This window comes from Nannospalax galili, unplaced genomic scaffold (assembly GCF_000622305.1).
Source record: "Nannospalax galili isolate Female #2095 unplaced genomic scaffold, S.galili_v1.0 scaffold359, whole genome shotgun sequence".
NCBI lineage: Eukaryota > Metazoa > Chordata > Mammalia > Rodentia > Spalacidae > Nannospalax > Nannospalax galili.
In genome coordinates this window covers 3,235,604-3,258,328 of record NW_008347042.1, presented here as the reverse complement: position 1 = coordinate 3,258,328, position 22,725 = coordinate 3,235,604, and the positions used below count along the sequence as shown (strand labels likewise).

The window sequence follows — 22,725 nt, the reverse complement described above, 5'->3', positions numbered from 1 at the left end:
CCCTCTCCACGAGATTTGATACTTCTGGCCTTCATGGGCATCCAAACTCAAGTGCACAGGCAGACAGATACACACATACACCTAATTAAAAATAAAAGTATATCTCAAAAAAGTAAAGAAGTATGAGTCATTGTTACCAGGGACCAGGGACTTTCTCTGTCTTTGTGTGTGTGTGTGTGTCACAATAGTAAAGTACAGCTCCTTCATCAACCCCGTGACCCGTTCTTCTGCTAGCACTATTCTTTATTGTTTTCAGTTTCTATTTCTTCATTTGGAAAAGATGATTTCTATCATCCTACTAATGTGATCTGTAGCCTCTCAGGACAAAGAAAAACCAAATATTTAGAGAAGAAACAAGTAGTTACACCTAGTCATTTAGGTCAGTTTTCACATGGTCTCTACAAAGTCTTCTACCATTGCAGTGTGACAAAACACTGAGAAATACATGCACGCAAATACACTATCTCCAGACAGAGAATGTATACAACTATGGTTGAATTGAAATGAGCTCAAAGACCCTCACTTCCTAGTCCTTATTCCAGCACAGAATATGTTTATTTTATTTTATTTTTATTATTATTGTGTGTATGCATGAGAACCTTGGCACATGTGCAGAGGTCAGAGGACAACTTTGTGGAGTGGGTCCATATTTATGTGATTCTGGGGATTGGAATCAGATTGCCAGGCGCATTTGGCAAGTCCTTTGCCAACTCACTGGCCCAAGTAACTTTATAAAGAAGGGATAATATTGTTTAATGTAAAGAAAAATAATAAGTAGCGTTAGATCACCTCAAAGGATGAAAATGTAACTGTTTCCTGGCACAGATATGGGCATTTTATTTCTTGTTATACTGAACCTCATGGTTTCTCTAAGGAAAAATATGAACATTTCATCCACAAAAGATGGAATCTGAAAAGACTGAATAGATCTTAGCACTGCTTCGCTAGTTAGATACTAAACTGCATGAAATTGCAAGACAGGGACACTTTTTGTGTTTGCTTTTTACGTTTTTTTGTTCAGTGGAAACAAATATGACATGGTTATTAGAATTCAATGAGTGTATGCCTAGGAAATGCCAGCATGGTGCCCAAAACAACAGAGGCTGCCTTTCTGCAACTTTCAGATTCACATTAGGTTCCTTCTGAATGGTAGGTATCATTAATAACTGTAATTTGCACTTCAGTAGTTCAGTTGGGATTTCTAGACTAACCCTCTTTTCACATTCAGTACAATCTGGAGACAATTTAACATAAGCCTTTATCTGCACATGGCTGCTAGCAGGTGACACACACATAAATGCATATACACAAACATATTAGATATATAGGCATATGCATATATACATACATAATGTTAATATTAGTAAATTATTGAAACAACATAAAATCATTGTTAGTTACATTCCAATTCTCAGTAAAACCACTCATTCTCTCTCAAAGCCCTTATGGAATTTTCCACCGACCAATGCAAAAGAGTAAGCAGTAAGCTTTTAAGCAATGTTCAGTCTCAATAGTCTCCTGTAGTTACCTTAATGACTAAGTAAATGTAAGAGCTAATGTTGAGCTAAAGAAAGAACCTGGCTTCCTGTCAAGTCTCTATGTGAAGCCTTCTGAAGGAGTCATCTCAAAGAGCAACTGCCCTGTTCCAGTCAGCATGGGAGAGCACAGTCTGCTGCTCTCGACTCTCCATCAATCTTAGCTTTCTGCTTCCATAGATGGAATGGCAGGTACATAGATTCAGATGGAAAAATAAATCCAGATTTGTCCATTGTTAATCAGTCGCTCTCAACAGAAACTGATGTAAGTTCTTTTAGGAATCATAAAAGAAATTTCTCTAAGGAGTCAAACACATGCACATGAATATTATGTAATTATATTTAAAGATATAGCTAATAATGTCAGTTATACAAGTTAAGACAATATCAACTCTATCATCATAACACTGCCTCAGAATGAAATAGTGATTGTCACTGTCAAACTGTAGAGAATATTTTACTAGGAATAAATTTATCCTTCATAAATACAGACAATTGTAGGTCTGTCTGGTTTTGAATCCAAATCAATCCTCTCTAGCCTTGTTACCTCCCAAAAGTTATTTAAACTCTACACTTCAATGCCCTTCAATGTACTTTGTGCCACATAAGCCCATTATGAAGATTTTAAAAATGCATGAATTTAGAACAATAGCTGGTACATCAGAATTTAAGTTGCTATTACTCAAATTACTGCCCCAAATTCAGGTTATAGATCTGAAGGCTAACCTGCATTCAGAAGAATGGTTATAAGTAACCCAAAACAGAAAATTGTAAAGGAAGTGGGATAAACTTTTAAATTCTAAAATGTTTCAAAACTATTGGGTCAAAGACCCACTTATAAAACTGAAAAAGTTGTAAATATTTTCCTCAAGAAAAATCTACAAATTCCCAGCATTTTGAGACTTCTTTTCCGGCTTTATTGAATTTGAAGAGGGGCAGTAAATGTCAGATAAGCAGACTTCTAAAGTTAAAATCTCGATTTCCAACTTCTGTTTCAGTAACCTTCAAGCCATTTGCTTTTTTGTTTTCTATATCCAATTACTTTATAAGTATTTATTTTATTGCCAAAAATTATGTCTTGCAATGTAGCTATTGATACTTCCTACAACTGAAGGGATTTAAACAAAAAAGCATCATAGTATTTTTTTCTTAAACCCACCAGCAATCTACAGGAAAATTCCAACTAGAGGGTCATTTTTTTCATTACACTCTGGGGCTGCTGTTGCCAACCAGGAGATATCAGTGACACCTAGACTGTGGGGACCCCCTCCATGCCTCTCAAAGGATCTGAGCCTACACAAACTAATCCCTCTGTCATGTTGCAAAACAGATGGAAAGGCAGGAAAAGTCCTTCTGAGTCGGACTGCAAACTCTCAGAAAAGAAGAGAAACAAGGTCAGGACAAGAGACACACTCATTACAAACCCAAAGTGCTTTCTGACATCAGCTTTTACCCCTCACTTTATAATACTCAAATGGCTATTGCTTTGAATCTATTTGGTCCTTTATAGATCTTGATGCTCCTTCCTTGATGGCTAACGCTAGAATGTTCCCTAAGAAATCCACTTGAGTTTAAATTTTAGTGTGCATTCTGTGTTGATAATGACCAAACTTGCAGCCTCTACACAGCAAAATTCGATAACCTTACTGATCTGCTTATTCCCTAACCCAAACTGGAGAACTTGATCAATAAAGCCAGGATCCTACACTCAAAAGATGAGAGTGACTATCCCAGGTAGAAATGTTACCAATGTAATAATAGAAAAGATTTCTAGTGGAAAAGAGCTGCTGACATCCATCTCTACTTTCGGCCTTCGATGCGTTCTTTCAGAATTTGGTAAATATACCAACTACAAATCGCCTTGTTTTACACAGACTAGGAAATTAATATAATTTAAAATGCCCAGGATTATATAAATTCATGTGAATTACATACTCTTGCAGTAGTGCTGTCTCAATAATACTTGAAAAGGTTAGGACCCCCTGGATTTTCATCAGAACCATGCCTGACTGAGGGTTTTATTTTGGGGCAATTTTCCCGCATTTCTAAGCGTTGATCTGGTTTCCAGACAAACTGCTTTGCTGAGCCGTATAAGCGGCTTGTGCAGAGTTGTCTCTAATACAGACTCAGGCCTGCGACTATTCCTGCAAACTTCTTTCTTTATAAGACACATTCCCATCAAAACAAACGTGAGACCAGAACTCGCACCCATTCCTCAAGGCCAGCAGAAAGATTTTTTTTTTTTTTTCGGGCGGGGGGCAAAGGTGGGAAGCCGGGAAGCGAGGGTGGGTGGGGGTACCTTTCTTGACCTTGCTGAGCTGAGTTTGACGCAGAACTCAACCTGGGAGCAGTTGGACACGTCTTCTTCCGATTCCTTAGCTGGTTGGGGGCAGCCAGACACCGGTTCCTTGGGCTTGGGCAACTCTGGCGGAGTCTCAGCGCCCCTCGCGCCCTGGCACCGCCACCCGCAGGGCGCAGAACGCTGGAGAGTGTGCGTGGGAAGTGCACGGGGACAGGCAATCTGTGCTCCTTCGCAAGCGTGAGAATGCAGAGGAGAACCCCAGAAAGAATGAAAGCGCAGAAGGGACAGAAGGGGAAACCCTCTGCACCTACTGCCACTGAAACTGAAGTCGTTGTCAACAGGGTGGGGCGAAGCGGCCAGCCCGCGGCTGGTCCGGAGAAGTGGGTGCATGAGAGGAGCCCGAGCTGGGAGGAGCCCAGGGCGTAGGCTTTCGGGGTAAATCCCATTGCCAATCCCCCCTCCACCACCACTTCTGTACCTCAATCGAGTGTTGGCTGCGGGGTGCGAGGTAGCAGCCAGCGCCAGCGATTGAGGCACTAGGGGTCAATCAGCAGGGATTCCCCCAGCGCCTTCCAGTCAAGGAGTCCCAAGCCCAGTGAAAAGAAAAGTGAAAGAGAAAGAGTCAAGTAGAGGCGAAGATCAACAACCTGCAGAGGCTGCGGTAGGGGCACCGCTTCGGAGCCGCTGGCCCAAGTGCCCACAGGGCTGTGCCAGCCATTGCCAGCCCCCAGGGCGCAAAATTTGAAGGGCGACCCAGAGGAGGCCTGGGAGCGCCGGCGCCGCCTCGCTGGGCAGTCAGCCACTGCCTCTGTGTGTTCTGGAATGGCCTGTGGGGAAGTCTCAGGGAGCCAACCTGGAGTTGACAGGTCACGTCCACAGCGATTGGCCTCCCAGGGAGGCTTCAGCAGAAAAGCCTGGAGACCTGAGAGTATGAAAAAGGTTGTTGGATCTGAAATGGGTGACTAACTCCAGACCAGTTGCTTGACCTACTGCGCAGCCTGAAAAAAGTATTGATTTTTTTTTTCCGAAGCAGTTGACTAAGACTGTAAAGCCAGCGCCAGCGATTGAGGCACTAGGGGTCAATCAGCAGGGATTCCCCCAGCGCCTTCCAGTCAAGGAGTCCCAAGCCCAGTGAAAAGAAAAGTGAAAGAGAAAGAGTCAAGTAGAGGCGAAGATCAACAACCTGCAGAGGCTGCGGTAGGGGCACCGCTTCGGAGCCGCTGGCCCAAGTGCCCACAGGGCTGTGCCAGCCATTGCCAGCCCCCAGGGCGCAAAATTTGAAGGGCGACCCAGAGGAGGCCTGGGAGCGCCGGCGCCGCCTCGCTGGGCAGTCAGCCACTGCCTCTGTGTGTTCTGGAATGGCCTGTGGGGAAGTCTCAGGGAGCCAACCTGGAGTTGACAGGTCACGTCCACAGCGATTGGCCTCCCAGGGAGGCTTCAGCAGAAAAGCCTGGAGACCTGAGAGTATGAAAAAGGTTGTTGGATCTGAAATGGGTGACTAACTCCAGACCAGTTGCTTGACCTACTGCGCAGCCTGAAAAAAGTATTGATTTTTTTTTCCGAAGCAGTTGACTAAGACTGTAAACGTGCAGGAAATAAACCTCTCTTGTATCATTTTTTTCAGACTAATTTGCAGTTGAGTGTAAACAATTGGACATGTCTTTTGATGGGGTGTGCATGTAGTATGTTCAAGTTGGAAGTCCAGACTGATATTTCTGATGCTGAGTCAACTGGATGTCCATCCCAGACAGTAGCAGAGTCCTCAATGCCCAGCTTCCTGAAAGCATTTTTGAGAACCCTGCATGTGTATGAATCACTCGGAATCCCCAGTGGCCTATGTTTTCCAAAGCTTTTAATAAACCATCAGAAAAAATGATGAGGCTCCTTGGTGCTTGATTAAATTTTTCACTATGTTCTCTTGGTATTATATAAAAATATAAAACAGTAGAATTTTGGAATGATTAAATATTAACTGTGTGTAACATTCAATATAAAATCATTTTGTGACAAGTGTGTTCTTTTCACAAACTTACCTTGTACTGCATCAAGTTTTGTACTTGAAATAACTGATAGACTTTTTCGTAGTAATCACTCCAAGCAAAATAAAGGTGAAAATACGTAGGTTTTTTTAAACAAACATTTTAAATTTCATTACCATTGGAAATTGTATTTAAAGAAGTATAAGAATCATTCTTTCTTGTGAATAACATTATAGTGATTTTTCTTGAAATAATGCCAATGGATTTCAAACCCAATCACCTTCCTTCTGTATCAATATGTTGAAGTTCTGCTTTGCAGAAGGAGCATTCATTGTGAGGACAGGCCTGCAAGGATGGAGCAGCTTGACGGTCCCAATGTATAAGCACTAAGCCTCAACTTGGCCCACTACAGAGCATTCTGTACTCTCTCCAAGTGAGTTCCTCTCACACCTACTTTGATCCTTTTGTGTGCTCTGAAGCAGGTGGAAGATATAGATGTCCACCCAATAAGACCACATGGGCCACACTCAGACCCAGAAGTTAGTGAGATCAGAGGACACTATGTGTCCCAGATTCTGCTCTTCTCTTCAGGAGCTCTACTGGGAGCTGCTCTCATTCGGAGTTCACTAGCCCTAGGCTCCAGACCCTACTGTCTATATCCAGGATTGATGGGCACCTATGCCTTGCAGCACACCTTTTCCTTTTTTACAGCCACCGCAATGTGTTAAAAGTTCTGAGCTACTGGAGAGTTTTCATAATGCTTTATGAAACGAAAGAGCACTTTCTTCACAAGCTGAACTTTAAAGGAAAATCTCAGTATATAAAAACCAATAAAACTTCCCTATAGCTATTGATTCTGATTCTAATATAGTTAAGTTCCGGAACAAGATACTGTACGATATATGAAGCATTTATGCAGATTGTGATATAAAATAACAGAGCAATAAAGCCAAATGGGACATTATTAAAGTCACTTCACTATGCTACGTGCCTCTCAAATATGGAGCACCCATTTGTTTTCTTAATTACAGACAAAAAGAGGAATTTTTGAATTACTCATGACTGCCTGAAAGTCAATGAAGTTCACTTTGCAGCATAATTTGTTTTTGTTGCATTCCACTCAAACAGAAAATTGTAATATATTCAACTTGTGCTTTCACTTGCTACAGGCTGTTTGGCAAGATATTGAAAATTATTCACACCAATGAACAAGTAAATTCCACTGCATAAATTAAAAGCAAAGACCAAGATTGATGAAATAATCTGAAAGTGCCTTAAGATAACTAATATAATTATAATGTGAGAAATGGAAATTAACTAAACCTCACAAAAGTGGCCACAATAATAATATCTTCAATTCCAAGAATGAACAAGAAAAATTACAGTTCAATGAATGTAAATATCTGATTGCTTTCCAAAGATAATGTATGCCAGTTAAACAGGTATCGTAAAAAAATGAGGTGGGGGGGGGCTGGAGAGATGATTCAGCAATTATGAGAACTGGCTGCTCTTGAAGAGGACCCAGGTTCCATTCCCAGTGCCTACATGGCAACTAACAACTGTCTCTAACTCCAATCCCAGGGGAATCTGTGGGCATTGCATGACACGGATGAACATACATACATTCGGGTAATAAACTCATATGCATAAATTAAAAATAATAAAATATTAAAAAATAAAAATAAAAAAATGAATAGGAATTGGAGAGATGCCCCAGCAGTTATGAATACTGGGTGTTCTTGCAGCTGACCTGGGTTTGGTTCCCAGCTCCTGCATGGTAGTTAACAACCATCTGTTACTCTAGTTCCAGACAATCCAATGCCCTCTTCTGACCTTTGCAGACATTACATGATACAGGTGTACTTACTACATGCAGGCAATTCATACACATAAAAATAATAAGCAAATATTTAAATAAATAAATATTTAAAATTAATTGAGTAGATAGATGTCATGCCTCTTGGCAGCATTTAGGACCCTGAGGTAGTGGACTTAACATGGCTTCAAGGCCCACCTAAGCTACGGAATGAGATCCTGCCATTGAAAACCAAAATGAAATAACTAATTATAAATATTTTTCTGACAGGAATTGAGGCAATGTGGAAGTTAAATGTGCTCCTATTATTTAATGTTCAAAGTCCATGATGGTAGACCATTATTTATGGTCCTCCTAAGAGTAAGCCACAGACAAGAACATGTTGATCCTCTGGTCTTTGGAAAGTGGCTTGCCCTGTGTCAAGTTTTCAAGTTTCTACCTTGGACAGTATGCTGAAAATGTACTAGGTGTGAAAGTTGCTCACCACTGCTCTTTATTTTTAATTTTCAAGATCTTAACAATAGAATATATTTGCTCTTCACAATTAATTAAATTTTCAAGAGTTTCTGTAGTTGTTACTTTTTCAGAGGCACAGCTGTGTTGGCTATTGTGTTTTGTACACACTTGTGGCAATCCCTATGATAGCTCCACAGCAGTGCTCTGAGAAATGGAAGATATCACCATCTCTGTTTCACGAATCTAAAATTGAGGGTTGGGGGAGATTCTTATTTGTTTCTCTCCTTTTTCCTTTTGAATGTTGTGGTACACAGATTATCTGGTTCACCTCAGGTCACATGGTAGTTGATGGATCCTATAAGACCTTCTAAAACTTGGGGGTTCATGAAGAAAGAAGTCAGACCTCTCTTACCTTTTCATTTCCTTTTTCCCATGAGGTGATCAGGGCTCAACTGTCACCTATTTCAGTCATTGTGAACTGAGCTGCTTCAGGTTCAAAGCCTCAGGGTCAAGTGATTAAGGACTGAAGTCTCTGAAGCTATAAGCCTTGATAAATCAGTTCCCTTTTAAATTGATTCTCTCAGGCCTTTTTTCAGGGTAAAGAATATCTGACTAACAGGTAAGATCTTACCTACCACTGATTTCTTTCAATGTAAATGATTATATTCTCCAACTAGAAGAGTGACTGATCACAGTTTAAAAAATATACAACATTCTTCTTATAAGAAACTTACTTCATGCCGGGCATGATGGTTCATGTGTTTTGTCCCAACAATTGGGGGGCAGATGCAGGTAGATCTCTGTGAGGCAAGGCCAGGTTGGTCTACATAGCTAGTTCCAGGTCTGCTGGGGCTACAGGGAGATCATGTCTCAAAACAAACAAACAAAAAGAAACTTACTTCTCATCTAAGGACATGCATAGCCTGCAGATGAAGAGATGAAACAAGCTATTTCATGCAAAATGATTCTACCAGAGAGCAGAATTAACCAGTTAAATAAGATAAGCTATAACAAAAGTCAAGCACGGTGATTATATGATCACAAAGGTTAAGGGCCCTCTTAGAAAGAAATGAATAATAATTGTAAATACCTCTGTAAATTGAATGGCCCCAGGTTATAAAGCAAATGTTAATAGAGCTAGACATATAGATATTTGCAGAGGACTGCAACATCAACATTTCAGGAGTGGACAGGCCATCCATTCAGAGAACTAAGAAACAGCAGAGTTAAGTTGCATTTTAGACCAGCTGGATCTGAAAACCATCTAGAGAACACACCAGCCAACAGCTACAGAATATATATTCTTCTCTAAAGCAGATGGACTATTCTGTATGATAGGTCCCATGGGAGATCACAAAACAAGTCTCAAAAAATTTAAAGCAAAATGAAATCAAATTATGATTTTTTTCCTGACCACAAAACAATACAATAAAACTATAAATTGATACATAATATAAAACAAGAAATACTTTGGAAACTATTCCAATATATAGAAATTAAACAATTAGCTAATGAATCAAAAATTAAGAAGGAATTATAAGCATTTCTTGAAATAAAGAAAAATGAAAACATAATGTACCAAAACTTACAGCAAAAACGCTGCAAACTGTTTGAAGATATCAGGATTTTATTTATACAGAATTCCATACTCCTGAAAGTAGTATAACTATGAAATTGCCTGATAAAATATCAACATATAAACTATAAAAATATAAAAATGAGCATACAAAATAAAAACAAAAATGATGGATTTATTTAAGTCGAAAGTTTTCTACATAGAAAAGGAAACAACCCACATAAAAAAACATTAATCCACAGAATGAGAGAAAATATCTGCAAAGTATATGCCTTGTAAGGGGTCAATAACCAGAATATACAAGGGACTCAATTCAATATCAAATAACAAGAAATAAAACACCCAGCTTCTCAATAAATGTGTAACAGAAGAGATATTTTTGAAAAGAAAAACATAAAAATTGCCAACCAGTTCATGAAAAATGTTCCATATTACTAATCACCAGGAAAATGCAAATAGAAACCACAATGAATATTGCCTAATGCCAATAAGAATGACTATTAACAAAAAAGACAAAAGCTAATAAATGCTGGCAAAGCTATGCACAAAAGAGAACATTTGCATTCTGCCAATGTGAATGTGCATCAGCATAGCCATTATGGCTACAGAAGTTTTCAAAACCTTAAACTAGCTACTGTAGGACACAATAATCCCACTGTTGGATATATATACAAAAAAATGAAATCAGTTTGAGAAAGAGGGATCTGCACTTTTGCTTCTCACCTCATTGTTCATGGTACCTAAGAAATGGAACCAAACTTTACCCACAGATGACACATTTACAACGAAAATGTGGTTCTGACACAATAGAATAGGTTCACCCTTTTAAAGTCTATGAAATAGTGTCATTTGCAACACCATGGATGGAAGTAGAGTCCATCTGTTCTGTGAAATGAACATGATGCCATTCGTATGAGAAATTCAGTAATTTCACCTAGAAATCAAGGTAGAATGATGGTTACAAGAAAGTAGGGTGAGGAATACAGGGATGAGGAAAGTTGACCATGGGGCTAAGTTACAGTTTGACAGAAGAAAAAATTGCTGACATTCTATTACATAAGACATAACAATAGCTGAAGACAACAGATTATTCATGTTTTGAATATCTCTAAGAGATGATTTTGATTGTTTTCACTATGAATAAATGATAATGGTTGGAGGATAGCTATATTAAATCTTACTTAAACATTATACAATGAATACATTACCAAACATCACATAGCATATATCTGTGATCGTTTAAATGTGAAATGTCCTACATAGGTTTATGGATTTGAACTCTTGGCCATGAGTTGGTAGCCCTGCTTGGGAAGCTTATGAAACCTGTAGTATGTGGTGCCTACTTGATAAGAGAAGCATGCCATTGTAGGTGAGCTCAGAGGGTTTATGACCTGGCTCTAATTCCTGTTTTCTCTGTCTGCTTCCTGTGACCCAGTGAAATGTGATCATCCAGCTTCCTGCTCTTGCCTTGCTGCCATGATGGACTCCACCGGCTGGAACTGTCATCTACAATAAATCCTTTCTTCCCTAAGCTGCTTTTAGTCTCGATGCAACAATATAAGCAAAAAGCAATGCAACCAATATAATGTCCCCTTAAGAGGTATAATTTACATGTATCAATTAAAAATGAGGAAGTAAGGCAGGGTGGTATATACTTGTGATTTCAGCACCTGGGGGGTTACAATAGGGAAATTTTGAGTTGCAGGCCACTCTGGGCTACAAAGAGAGATTCTGTCTCCAGAAGCCACCACCGCCAGCAAAAAACAAAAAAACAAACAACAAAAAAAAAAATTGCTTAATTTAATGAAAATAAAACATTAAATAAAATGAAAACAGATGGTAAAAAATAGCATTGCTCCAATATTTGTCAGTAAACAATGGTTTAAAAACATTAAAAAGAAGCAAGTATTCTGAAGCTGTTGATGTAGCAGAAGAAATTGGAGGTAGATGTGGTATGGTGTTTGAGTTCTTATTCAAACAACACAAAGAGTATGTTATTTTCCAAAAACAAAATCTTTGAAATGTTTACTGTTACTGAATAAAGTCAGAAACTCACACCACACTGAGTAGTATTTTCTTGAAAAAATGGCCTTCAAAGTAGAGAGCTGACATTTTTACTCTATTTGGAGCATGAATTAGAAATGAGACTATTGAGCACACAAAAGAAATTCTGTGTTCACAAAGTCAGATTTGTGTTTGAACACAGTAAAAATGAAAAAAGTGCCAGAAGAAGTGCTTGGTATTAGAAAACACTTCCAACCGTACATAATTAAGCCTGGATAAAGTCATGAGGGTAACCTTGATGTTTCCTTTGTACATCTTGCCACACCTATGTATATTCAGGTCTTCCCTTCCAAATATACACTCCTCTATATTTTTAATTAAGCGTAGTTTGAGAGGGAGAAGGTTTGTGGAATAGAAATAGGCTTTCTACAGACTCCAAACTAAAGTTATTATAACGTCTTTTCACCAGCACTTTCTGATTGCTAGCTTCATAGGCAAGGTCTACCCAAGATTATCCAGAAGTTGAATAAGGCCTAATCCTTTCTTTACAGATGAATTGCTACTATAAAAATATATATATAATGTGATTTTTTTTATAGATTTTAACTAAAACCAAAACAAAACAGTAACAAGAAAACAACTTTTGGACAACCCTATACAAATATATTCTGGAATTTTAAAATCACAATTACTTTCAAGTAACATGACATTAGTTTAATCAACTAGTTTTTTTCCCTTGTTGTTCAGCGTGAATTTTCATTCCAGATGTATAATCATTTTTATGTACTCAAAATTTGAGAAAAAGAAAAAGCTCAAAGACTAATATGTTGAAGTGGATAACATGAGTCATACAAACTCATGTGGCGGATGCTGAGGCAGATATGAATTTGTGGTATCAGCACGATGCAATATAGAAAACGGAGAATTGTGAGATACTTTAATGCAGGCCTGTTTTTAAGTCTTTCTGGCCTAAACAGATGTGTAAAACCTCATCCTTCCTAATTACCCTATAAGCACATATGGGATGACCTATGTACTGTTAACAATCACTACATACTCATTCCCCTACAATGGCCTCAAAACTTTATATGCCTTATTATTTACCATAAAGCCAATCCACATGATAGAAATTATTATCTTCAATAAAAACTGGGCAAAACTGTGGGTGTCAAAGAATATATAGTTAGACAGGTCCATAATGCTTTTTAATTTAAAATTTTCCCATGATAGTGTCATAGGTATATAATGACATTCAACAATCTTCACTGAATTCTTGAATGGGCTATATACATTCATTCAATGTATGTATGAAAAAATATCTTTAAGAACCATGTCCTTAATGTTACTTGTTTGATGAAGCATATTGAGATTTTCATAATTTTCTTGGAGACAGAATTAATCAACAGTTATAGAAAAATCATGCAATTAAAATGATTTTGTGGCTTTTTGCTGCATCTACTGTGAAAACGAAGACCATCCTCAGGAATCAGAGTTGACATTCCAGATAATATCAACATCATTTTCAAGGGATGCACAGTTATTTTGTAGGGTTCCAGAGGAATCCTCTGGAGGGACTTTAATCATACCAGTGTAGAACTCAGTCTCCTTGGCATTATTCAGGAGAGGGGGCCTCTAGCTGAAATCCAACATTTCTTGGGTGAAAAATACATCTGCAGAATTTGGCTTAGGATAGGCATTCCTTATTCTGTTTCTCAAGCACAGAAGGATGAACTGATCATTGAAAGGAATGATATTGAACTTGTTTCAAATTCAACAGCTTTGATTCTGCAAGCCCCAACAGTTAAAATAAGGATATTAGAAAAATATTTGGATGGTATCTGTGTTTCTGACAAAGGAACAATGCAGCAGGCTGATGAGTAAGATCTGAGTTATCCCAATCCAGAAACCAGACCCTGGACTACAGGAACAATTGGGGATGTCTTTTGGCACAGTAAACGTCTATCGAAAAAAAAAAGAATCTGTGATACTACTTCACAAATAATTTTAAATCATTTATTTTCTGGGCACCTGCTGTGCTCTACAATGCTTTTGGCTTCACAACTGAATTACTGGATCTTTTAGGAGCTCAGACTACAATTCCTAATGTGAAGAATAAAGTCATGTCATGTAAACTTTACACAAACTACTAAAATATGCAGCAGTGATAGATTTCATTTGGTATATTTTTAAAATTAATATAGAAAAACAGATGATAAGGTACTCTTCTGACTTAAATAAAAAGTAAATGTCAAACATCAGTTTTATATACTGAATGTCAATCACAGCTGTACTTTAAAGAAATTATCCCAAATCAGATAACTTCTTTTTTTTTTTTGGTGTTTTTGAGACAAAGTCTCCCTGTAGCCCCAGCTGACCTGGAACTCTCTACATAGACCAAGCTGGCCTGGAACTCACAGAGATCTGCCTGCCTTTGCCTTCCAAGTGCTGGGATTAAAGGCGTGCGTCATCACGCCCAGCTCTTTTTGTCTCTGAAAAGACTCTATTTCTATGCATTTTCCTTAGTTTTAACTTCAAATATAGTGACAGAAGATAATTTTTCCTTTCAGTAAATGTTTTCTTGTGTACTGTTTAATTAATCATTTCACTTTATGCTTTGAGAATTTCAGACATGTATAAAATGAAATATTATACAAACCCATACTCCATCTCCCCTCTCCAATCCTCCCAATATTCCCCTCAACAGCTCCCTGTCCAAACTTGGTCTTTTTTTTTTTTTTTTTCAATAACCCACTAAGTCCAATCATGAGTGTGGGGCCATCCACTGGAGCCTTAGAATCTACTGATGGCCACTTTTTCAAAGAAGAATCACACTCATTTCCCCAGTAGCTATCAATTCCCAACAGCTCCTCAATAAAGGAAGTAAATTTCCAGCTTTGTGGGAATTTGTCTGACTTGACCTTGTGTAGGTCTTGCGCAAACAACAGCTTAGGTATGAATGAGTTCATCAGTGCAATCACCATGTCATATCCAGTAGACAGTATTTTGCAGATAACTTCTTAGGTTAAAAATGTTTCAAACATTTCTCGTTATTAATCTACTGAATTTCACTTCTCTTTATTATCTTATATAACTGTAATTACTCTAAAGATCTCATTGTTTTTCTGTCACCTCTTCCTATCCTTTGAAATACAGAATTTTGCTTGATGTGGAAAACAACTGGCTCCTTTTCTTGTTATACTTAAGCCAAATCCTTTCACCTAAGATTTTATTGAGAGATCTCTCCTTTAAGGAGACTTCCCTTGTTAGGTTCAATTCTCACTCATTTTCCTTAGAATAAGTCTTTGGTACTTGGACTCACTGAGTTTTATATTGGCATGCACATCATTTCCTCAATCCCTTTCAGTTCTGTGTCTGTTTCTTCATTTGATACTGGTATATGTGCAGAGATTCATATTTCTCTTTCTCTCTCTCTTTCTCTCTCTCTCTCTCCTCACCTCTGTCCTCCCTCTCTCCTCTCTCTTCTCTTTCCCTTTCTCCCACCCTTTTTTACCCACCTCCTCATTTAAGTTAATATTTATACATAAAGATATAGAAAGTAACCTCAGCACTAAAAGATATTAAATGCTAAGTGCAGAATTAAATTTCCCCTTGCACTGATAGTATTCTAAAAATTCTTTAAAATTATTGTAAAATTAGACTTTCAGAGAATAAAAATAATATACTTAATTTCCACTTAACATTAACATTCCACTTCCACATCTTTCAAATTCATATTTAATGAATTTGTAGCACAGTGTTTGGTTAAACATTGTTATTTCATTGGATATTGAGAAATACTACAATCTTGTAATATTATGTATGTGACATTATATTAATCATCTTTGTTGGCATATCCTTTGATAATTTTAGGATAGCCATAGTAGATAACAATCAAGGTATTTCAGTCTTATTAACTTTTATACACATATATTTATGACAACACCTATGTCCCTGTAACATGCCAATATTCAGAACTGTAAAACATTCTAATTATTTAAATCAGAAATTTTTCATCAATGGGTAATTATATAATACGCATAGACTACATTTCTTAACAATTTCTTACTAATTATTTAAATGGATAAAATTATCCCAGAATAAGTTTAGATAAGATAAACATTCATGCCTTGACTCTTATTTTTATTGAAAATAATTCTGGTATTTTAACTTTATATGCACTTTTGGCTCTGAATTAGAAAAAAATTCATATATAAATAAACAGAGTTTCAATAAGATGTTTAGCTTTAGAGCAATTTAGTTATTAAATGTCTTTATGGTACAACTAAGATTATCTTTAAACTAAACTTTTTTGTTTGTATATGTTACAATATCTTTTCCAAGATAGTTATTTTCTCCAGAGATCATATGATGATTTTGATCTACTTTCAAAATTGTGCAGCATTTGACACACATGAGCATATATATGTAATGTATATAACATTATGTACACTAACACGTATAATGTAACACATGCTAACTAACTATGCAGTACGACTTGACATTACCAGAACATGGAAGTTGCAAGGAAACCTTCCCCAGTTATCTCTATATGCATCATTTCTTTACATGTCTCTGACTTTCCCTTTGGGATCCTCATAAAGAATACCCTTCCTCAGAGTTCACGGTAGCACTAACCCACACATGAGCTCCCCACTGCCATATCGAAATAATCCTCACTGAAAAGGAACAAATTGTTCCTAAGCCTGAAGAGGAAGTTACACAAAAGAAAAAGATATCCCTGAAGAAACAGAAACTTATGGTATGGGAATAAATTGAGCATAAAATAAATGCAGATAAAAGTAAAAAAAAAAAAGAATATTTTTCCTGTTACTCTTCCTAATATATCTATATCTATCTACATCTATATCTATATCTGTATCTGTATCTATCTATCATCTATCTATATATCTATCTACCTATCTGTCTGTCTGTCTATCTACCTATCATCTATCTATATATCTTTAAGATGTTCCCTCAGTGAAAATCTGCTGGGGTAGACCACTTACTTTTAAATGTACCTTTAATTCGATATTTTCAAGATATGTTTGCTAATTTATGATTCTCCATCAAATCAACTCAATATCTTGAAGGTTTTTTTCTAATGGCTCCTGCTTCCACTCGAAATCTATTGAGAGTTGAAAGCTCATCTAGCTGTCATTACTTTGTTCATTATCTATCTTGTCTCTTTGCTTCTTCTAAATATCTATTCTCTTACTCTGGTGTTTCCTAGTTTCTCTTTCAGTATAATTTCTCCTGTGTGAGATTGTTGGTATTACCCCACCTATGTTCATTGTTCAAGAATATTCTCCACTGTTTTCTCCACACTTTCTTGTTTATCATCTCTTTTCCGTGTATTCTCTTGTTTAGGAATTTTGATTAGATATATGTTAGACTAGTGAGCTCATTCTTTCATCAGCCTCAACCTCTTTTATATTTTCCTATCACTTTGTCTCTCTGAGTACAAACTATGATTTCTTTATTCATATCCTATCTCATTAATTTCATTTTAAGCTGTTATACAGTTTTTAAAATTTGCTGGTGTTTTTATTTTTAAAAAGTTTTATCTAATTTTTGCAAATTTCATACAATATATTTTGATCATATTTAGATCTTCTCCCTTATCTGCAATCCCCTTCTAGCCCACCACCAAATGTCTATAATCTAATATATATCAAGTCAGGTTTATGTCCCGAAATGCCCACTGGTATGGGTTCATTCACTGGAACCTGGTCACCCTACTGAGAGTCTCACTCTTAAAAGAGATTGAATCTCTCCATCCCAGCAGTGATCCATTGCCAATAGTTTCTCAAGTATGGTTGGGGTTTCTTACCCGCTTTTCTGTGTCTATGCTATGATTTTGCATGGTTTGAGCTTATGTGGGACTTGTATATACATGCTGTCACCATTCCTGTGAGGTCATCCCTGTGACCAGCTACCTGGGAAGCTCTGTTTCCTTGTGGTCATCCATTTGCATTTTATCAATTGTGCCTGTTCAACTATTTTGAGAGATTCTTGATTCTTACTCTGTTTTATCCCTATTTTATTTTTATAAATACATAAATATAACTATATTAGATATACTCATTTTATATTTCTAATCATTTCAATATTTATGTTTCTACTATGTCAGTAATGTTTTATATTTATAGTACTTCAGCTATTTTTTCTCTGATCTTTGATTTTAAGCATGTAGTTACTAAAACTCTGAAAATGTATTGAGTCTTGATGTGAGAATATTTATGTTGTAAGAATTATCTACTTTTTCTGTGTCCTAGAAAGTTATGAGCCTATATCTTCTTTAAACTGCCAATATCTAAATGAAAATCATGTGATTTCAACTTTCAAGCCCAATGAAGAGTAGATTAATGGCCAAAGAATATATTGAAAAATTCTTCCTCCCCCTTTACAGACATCATTCAGAGTCAGAGTTCACTTTGCCCATTCCTCAGTTTAGGGCTCTGTAAATCTGACCTTAACAAGGGCTTCCAATCTAATTCCTCTCTACAATAGCATGATGCCCTGATCTTGCCTTTGACCTGCTCTTAAGCAGTCATTAAAACCAAAGTTCTGGACTTGGGAAATAGCTGTCAGCAAAGTACTTGCCACCCAACTGTGAGAACAAGAGTTTCATTCCAAGAAATGTCATGAAGTTATAGTCCCAGCTGGGAAGGTGGACACAGGCAGGTACTTTGGGCTCTCTGACCAACCAACCAGCTGAGTTTAGTTGGTGAGTCCCAAGCCAGAGAGATCTTATCTCAAAAAAAGCCATGATGCACAGAGCTGAAGAACAAAACCTGAGGTTGACTTCTGAGTTCCACAGACAAGTGGACATACGTGCACCTGAACATGCACACACAGGAACACACACATATAAAACACACATGCATACATTCATGCACATACACAAACACCTTGTCCACCAGCTCTAAATTACCAGAAATATATATCCTGGGTGAGAGGACACCTGCAGCTTTCATACCTAGATGGACTCCTTTCCTTGGTTAGGGGAATTTCCATTACCTTTAAAGCTCTCAAATTTATATCACTGCTAATTTTTTTCTTATTTAGCATTTAAAGTATTTTTTTGAAATTTCTTATCGAAATTTTAAGGATTTCCTAGCACTAAAAATATGGCTTAAAACCAATGGCTTCTCGTGCCCATTTGAACATTGTCCTGTTCTCTGCTTCTGGCACTCAGAGAAATTTGTCCAGTCTTTTCACTTCCACCTTTGAAATGCTGCACTCTACCTCTCTTATCTTCATCCCCATTCAGATACTTTTTTACTTCTGTCATTCAAAAGTCTAAGATCATTGCAGTGGGACCTGGTGAAGACAATGGATTACAAGGGAAAGTCCATTAACAGACTGTATAAATGTCTGTGATATCTTCTTACCCTTGGCTAATTTCTTTCTTAAGTTTCTGCCTTCCTTCTCCTTTCCTCACCCCTGATTAAATGTAGTTTCTATAAACAAAAATAAGGATTCTCTGTGGGGCACATAATAATCTCTCTATGCCAATTGCTCCTTTGAGAAATAATTTTTGCTTCTGTGTTGGCCGATAGTGAACACAGAGAGATGGGAAGGGAAATCTCCCATCAAAGTGCCTTTGAGGGAACAAAAGAAGATATAATATGCAGAAAACATGTAGATAAGTCTCTAATATGTTAGAGGTGATTCTCAAATTTCTTTTGTGCAATACCTATCACTTTATCTTGGGCTGCGTAGGCACTTCTCTTCATCTTTAGAGCATTCTGGCTTATCACTAACTGCTTTTTAACTCTCTGTACTAAAGTGTACAAATTCATTTTACTCAGTTCTAAAGTGTTTTCCGCCTGCTCATTGGAGGTGATCACTTCAGCACAATTTTGTGAGATTCTACACTCCCTGACACACAGACTCATGAAGCGGCATTGCTTTACACACCCGCTTTGTTTCACCATTCACAGAACTCAGAGTTTACAGGAGCAATACCAACTAATTGACCCTGTGTGGTAAGTTTTCATTGTTTAGCCGAAGAGGTAGACAAATATCATGGTAATCTTCCTCCTTCGACCAGATCTAAAGTTCAAGTAGTTGTCATGATCTGACTAAAAGGTTGTTAATATTTAAGTCACTTTTTGAAGCAGGGTGCAACAATTTCAAGTGCTCTGCCAACTGATAAAAATGAGACAAGCTTGCATGACAAGTTTTCTCTTTCACTCCTGGATATGTATGGGCAATATTGTCTTTTACTCTCTGGTTCTACTCCTCTCTCCCTCCCTCTAGGGGTGTTCTGCTTTCAACAGGGAAGAGAGAGATGCTACAGTTTTAGAGCGCTGTTTTGCTCACACAGAGAAAGGAAATTGAGAGATGCAAAGAAGAAAACTTCAGAAACCTGTGATAAGTGGTCAAAATAAGGAAGATGCTAGAAAATAGTGTATTTTTATGAATAAAATGTTACTAACAATCATTGTTATTAAAAAACAACCTCATATATAAATCATTCAGCTAATCTGATAAAATAGATTTTAAACAGTGCTAAAGCTGGGTGCGGTGGCTCACATCTGTATTCTCAATACTTGGCAGGTAGATAGATCACCACAAGTGATCTGAAATATACAGGGAGAAAGTGTCTAAAAACACAATAGCAACCAAACAAATTAGATGTTAAAAACAAGTTAACAAATTCCCAGCATGGTTATTAATTTCCTAGGACTGCACTATCTTTTAACAAATCTGGAAACTCTGATATAAAATAAATAAAGCTTTTGGATTCTACTTATGTACAATAAACAACAATTACTACATATTTATCTTTAAAAGCTTGGTATACTGGTAAGCAAAATAAGAAAAATTCAGGAAATGATGGGTAGTAATTTGAATTGATTTGTGAGCACTTAAGTATCAATATCTTGATTGAATATAGTCATGTATAAACTTCTTGATTTGCTTAATAAAAGCTCATCATTATAATTTTTTCTTTAGACTCTACTAACCACAGAAAATGTCATTTTAACAGAAAACATTTATTGAGCATTTGCAAAATATCTGCATGTATTCTCTCATCACATAACACTGCGATAAGGGAAAGGCAACATGTGATGAATTTCAGAGTTAACAATTGATGAAAATGAGGTTGGAGTATTTACACGCCTTACTAATCTGAGAGATAATACTAGATACAGATGCATCACACTTGAAATCATTGACTTCTCTCTGTGTCGTTTTTCAATATTTTTAAATGTTCTTTTATTATTTGAGAATTTCATACAGGTATATGATGTGATTTGATCAAATCCATCTGCCACACCTTACTCCCCACCACTTCTCCCTCCTAACCACGTGTGCTCTTTTTTGTTTGTTTTGGTTTTTTTGTTTGTTTGTTTGTTTAAATCCACTGAGCCCAATTAGTGCTGCCTGTATGTATGTTCAAGGGTATAGGGCCATCCTCTGGCACTTGGGAAAATACCAGGGGCAGCATCCTTAAAAAAGTGACTCTTCCACCCCTTGTAGCCATCAACTGCCTCTAGCTTTTTAGCTATGGGTGGAACTTCATAAGTCCCTTTGTCAGTCATGCTGGAATTTTTGCTGGCTTGACTTTTCATTATGAAGAACACATAATTAAAAAGGGTAATAGTTACCTTAAATCTACATGCTATGGTAGATGATTCCTTGTGCAACAATCCTCCCTCAAGAGAGAATAATTTCCTATCAAAGATAAACAAACCTATACAGTCCTGTTGTTCCTATGCTGTGGGCCAATGTGCCTCCTCTGTTGCTGCAAACTCATAAAAGTAGGGTGAGAGGGCTATTTAAAATTTTCAAAGGAAGCCCACAGAGATATGTGATATCTCAGATTGTTTGAAATACTAGCTCAAGGCATTTCTGTTACAACTTCAGATAATATTGTAATTCATTAGATTACATCATTAGCTTTGTGAAACTGGTTTAGCTTCCAAGGTTGAGATGATAAAAAAAGAGTACTGCCAGATAGTCAAAGTGGAACAGGAGGGGCCAGGAGATAGTGCTCTATCTTATATAAAGGTTTATGAAATTGTGCAGTGCTACACATCTGACAGAGCATTATATCCAGAATATGCAAAGAACTCAAAAAAAAAACAAAGAAATAAGAAAATAAATGACACAATAAAAAGATGGGTGGTAGACCTGAACAGTGAGTTCTCAAACCAAAAAATAAAAGTGGCTAAGAAGACACTTAAAAAGTGTTCAACATTCTTAGTAATTAGAGAAATGCAGATTAAAAACCACTTTAAGATTCCATCTTACCCCAGTCAGACTGGTTAAGATCAAGAGAACGAAAGATTCCAAATGTTGGAGAGGATGTGGAGAAAAAGGGATGCTCATTCACTGCTGGTGGGAATGCAAACTTCTTCAACTACTATGGGAAACAGTGTGAGGAACTCTCAAAGCTAAAAATGAACCTACTAAATGATCCATTGTTACCACTCCTTGGCATATACCCAAAGGATTCATCGTACTGTATAGATACCTGTACATCCATGTGTGTTGTTCTTTCTTCACAATAGCTAAGAACTGGAAGCAACCTAAATGTCCCTCAACTGACAAATGAATAATGAAAATGTGGTACATTTATACAGTGGACTTCTACTCAGCAGAAAAGAAATTATGAAATTTTCAGGTAAATGAATGGAACTAGAGAGTGTTACACTAAATGAGGAAACACAAACGCAGAAAAGCAAGCAACGTACATTCTCCCTCATTTGTGGATTGCAGCACCGATCCCTTATATGTGAGTATATAAATTCTGATGTAGCACCAGGAGCCAGGAAAATGGAAAGGATACACGGAGGTAAAGGAAAAACAAAGAACCTGAAAGGTAGATAGTAGGGAACAGATGCCACAAGAGGGGAGATGGGGAAAGTGGGAGTGTTCAGCATGAAGGACATGCACGGGGCCATGGGGGGACAGAAGAGGGGAAATGGTGGGAGGCGGTTGTTATTGATGATGGGGATCATGGGGGTGTAGGGACTGGGAAGGGAGAAGGGAGGCCAGATGGGAGGAAAAAGAGTAGAGTTGAATGAATCTTGCGGGACTAG

The 22,725-nt window shown here is 37.3% G+C and overlaps 1 protein-coding gene across 13 annotated transcripts in view; it reads right to left on the bottom strand.

The window, feature by feature from the left end:
* Window positions 1-4,779, bottom strand: part of Il15 (interleukin 15) — an 87,104-nt gene extending 82,325 nt beyond the window's left edge. For 5 of the 13 annotated variants that reach the window (XM_029568498.1, XM_029568499.1, XM_029568501.1 and 2 more), the window contains exon 1: window positions 3,835-4,478. Coding sequence is in view for 2 of the 13 variants with exons in the window: in XM_017800703.2 (XP_017656192.1) it covers window positions 3,835-4,283 (449 nt within the window). In the remaining 11 variants the exon portion in view is untranslated. The other 8 variants (XR_003851159.1, XR_003851160.1, XR_003851161.1 and 5 more) reach the window with 5 other exon arrangements.
* Between the last annotated feature and the right edge of the window lie 17,946 nt (window positions 4,780-22,725).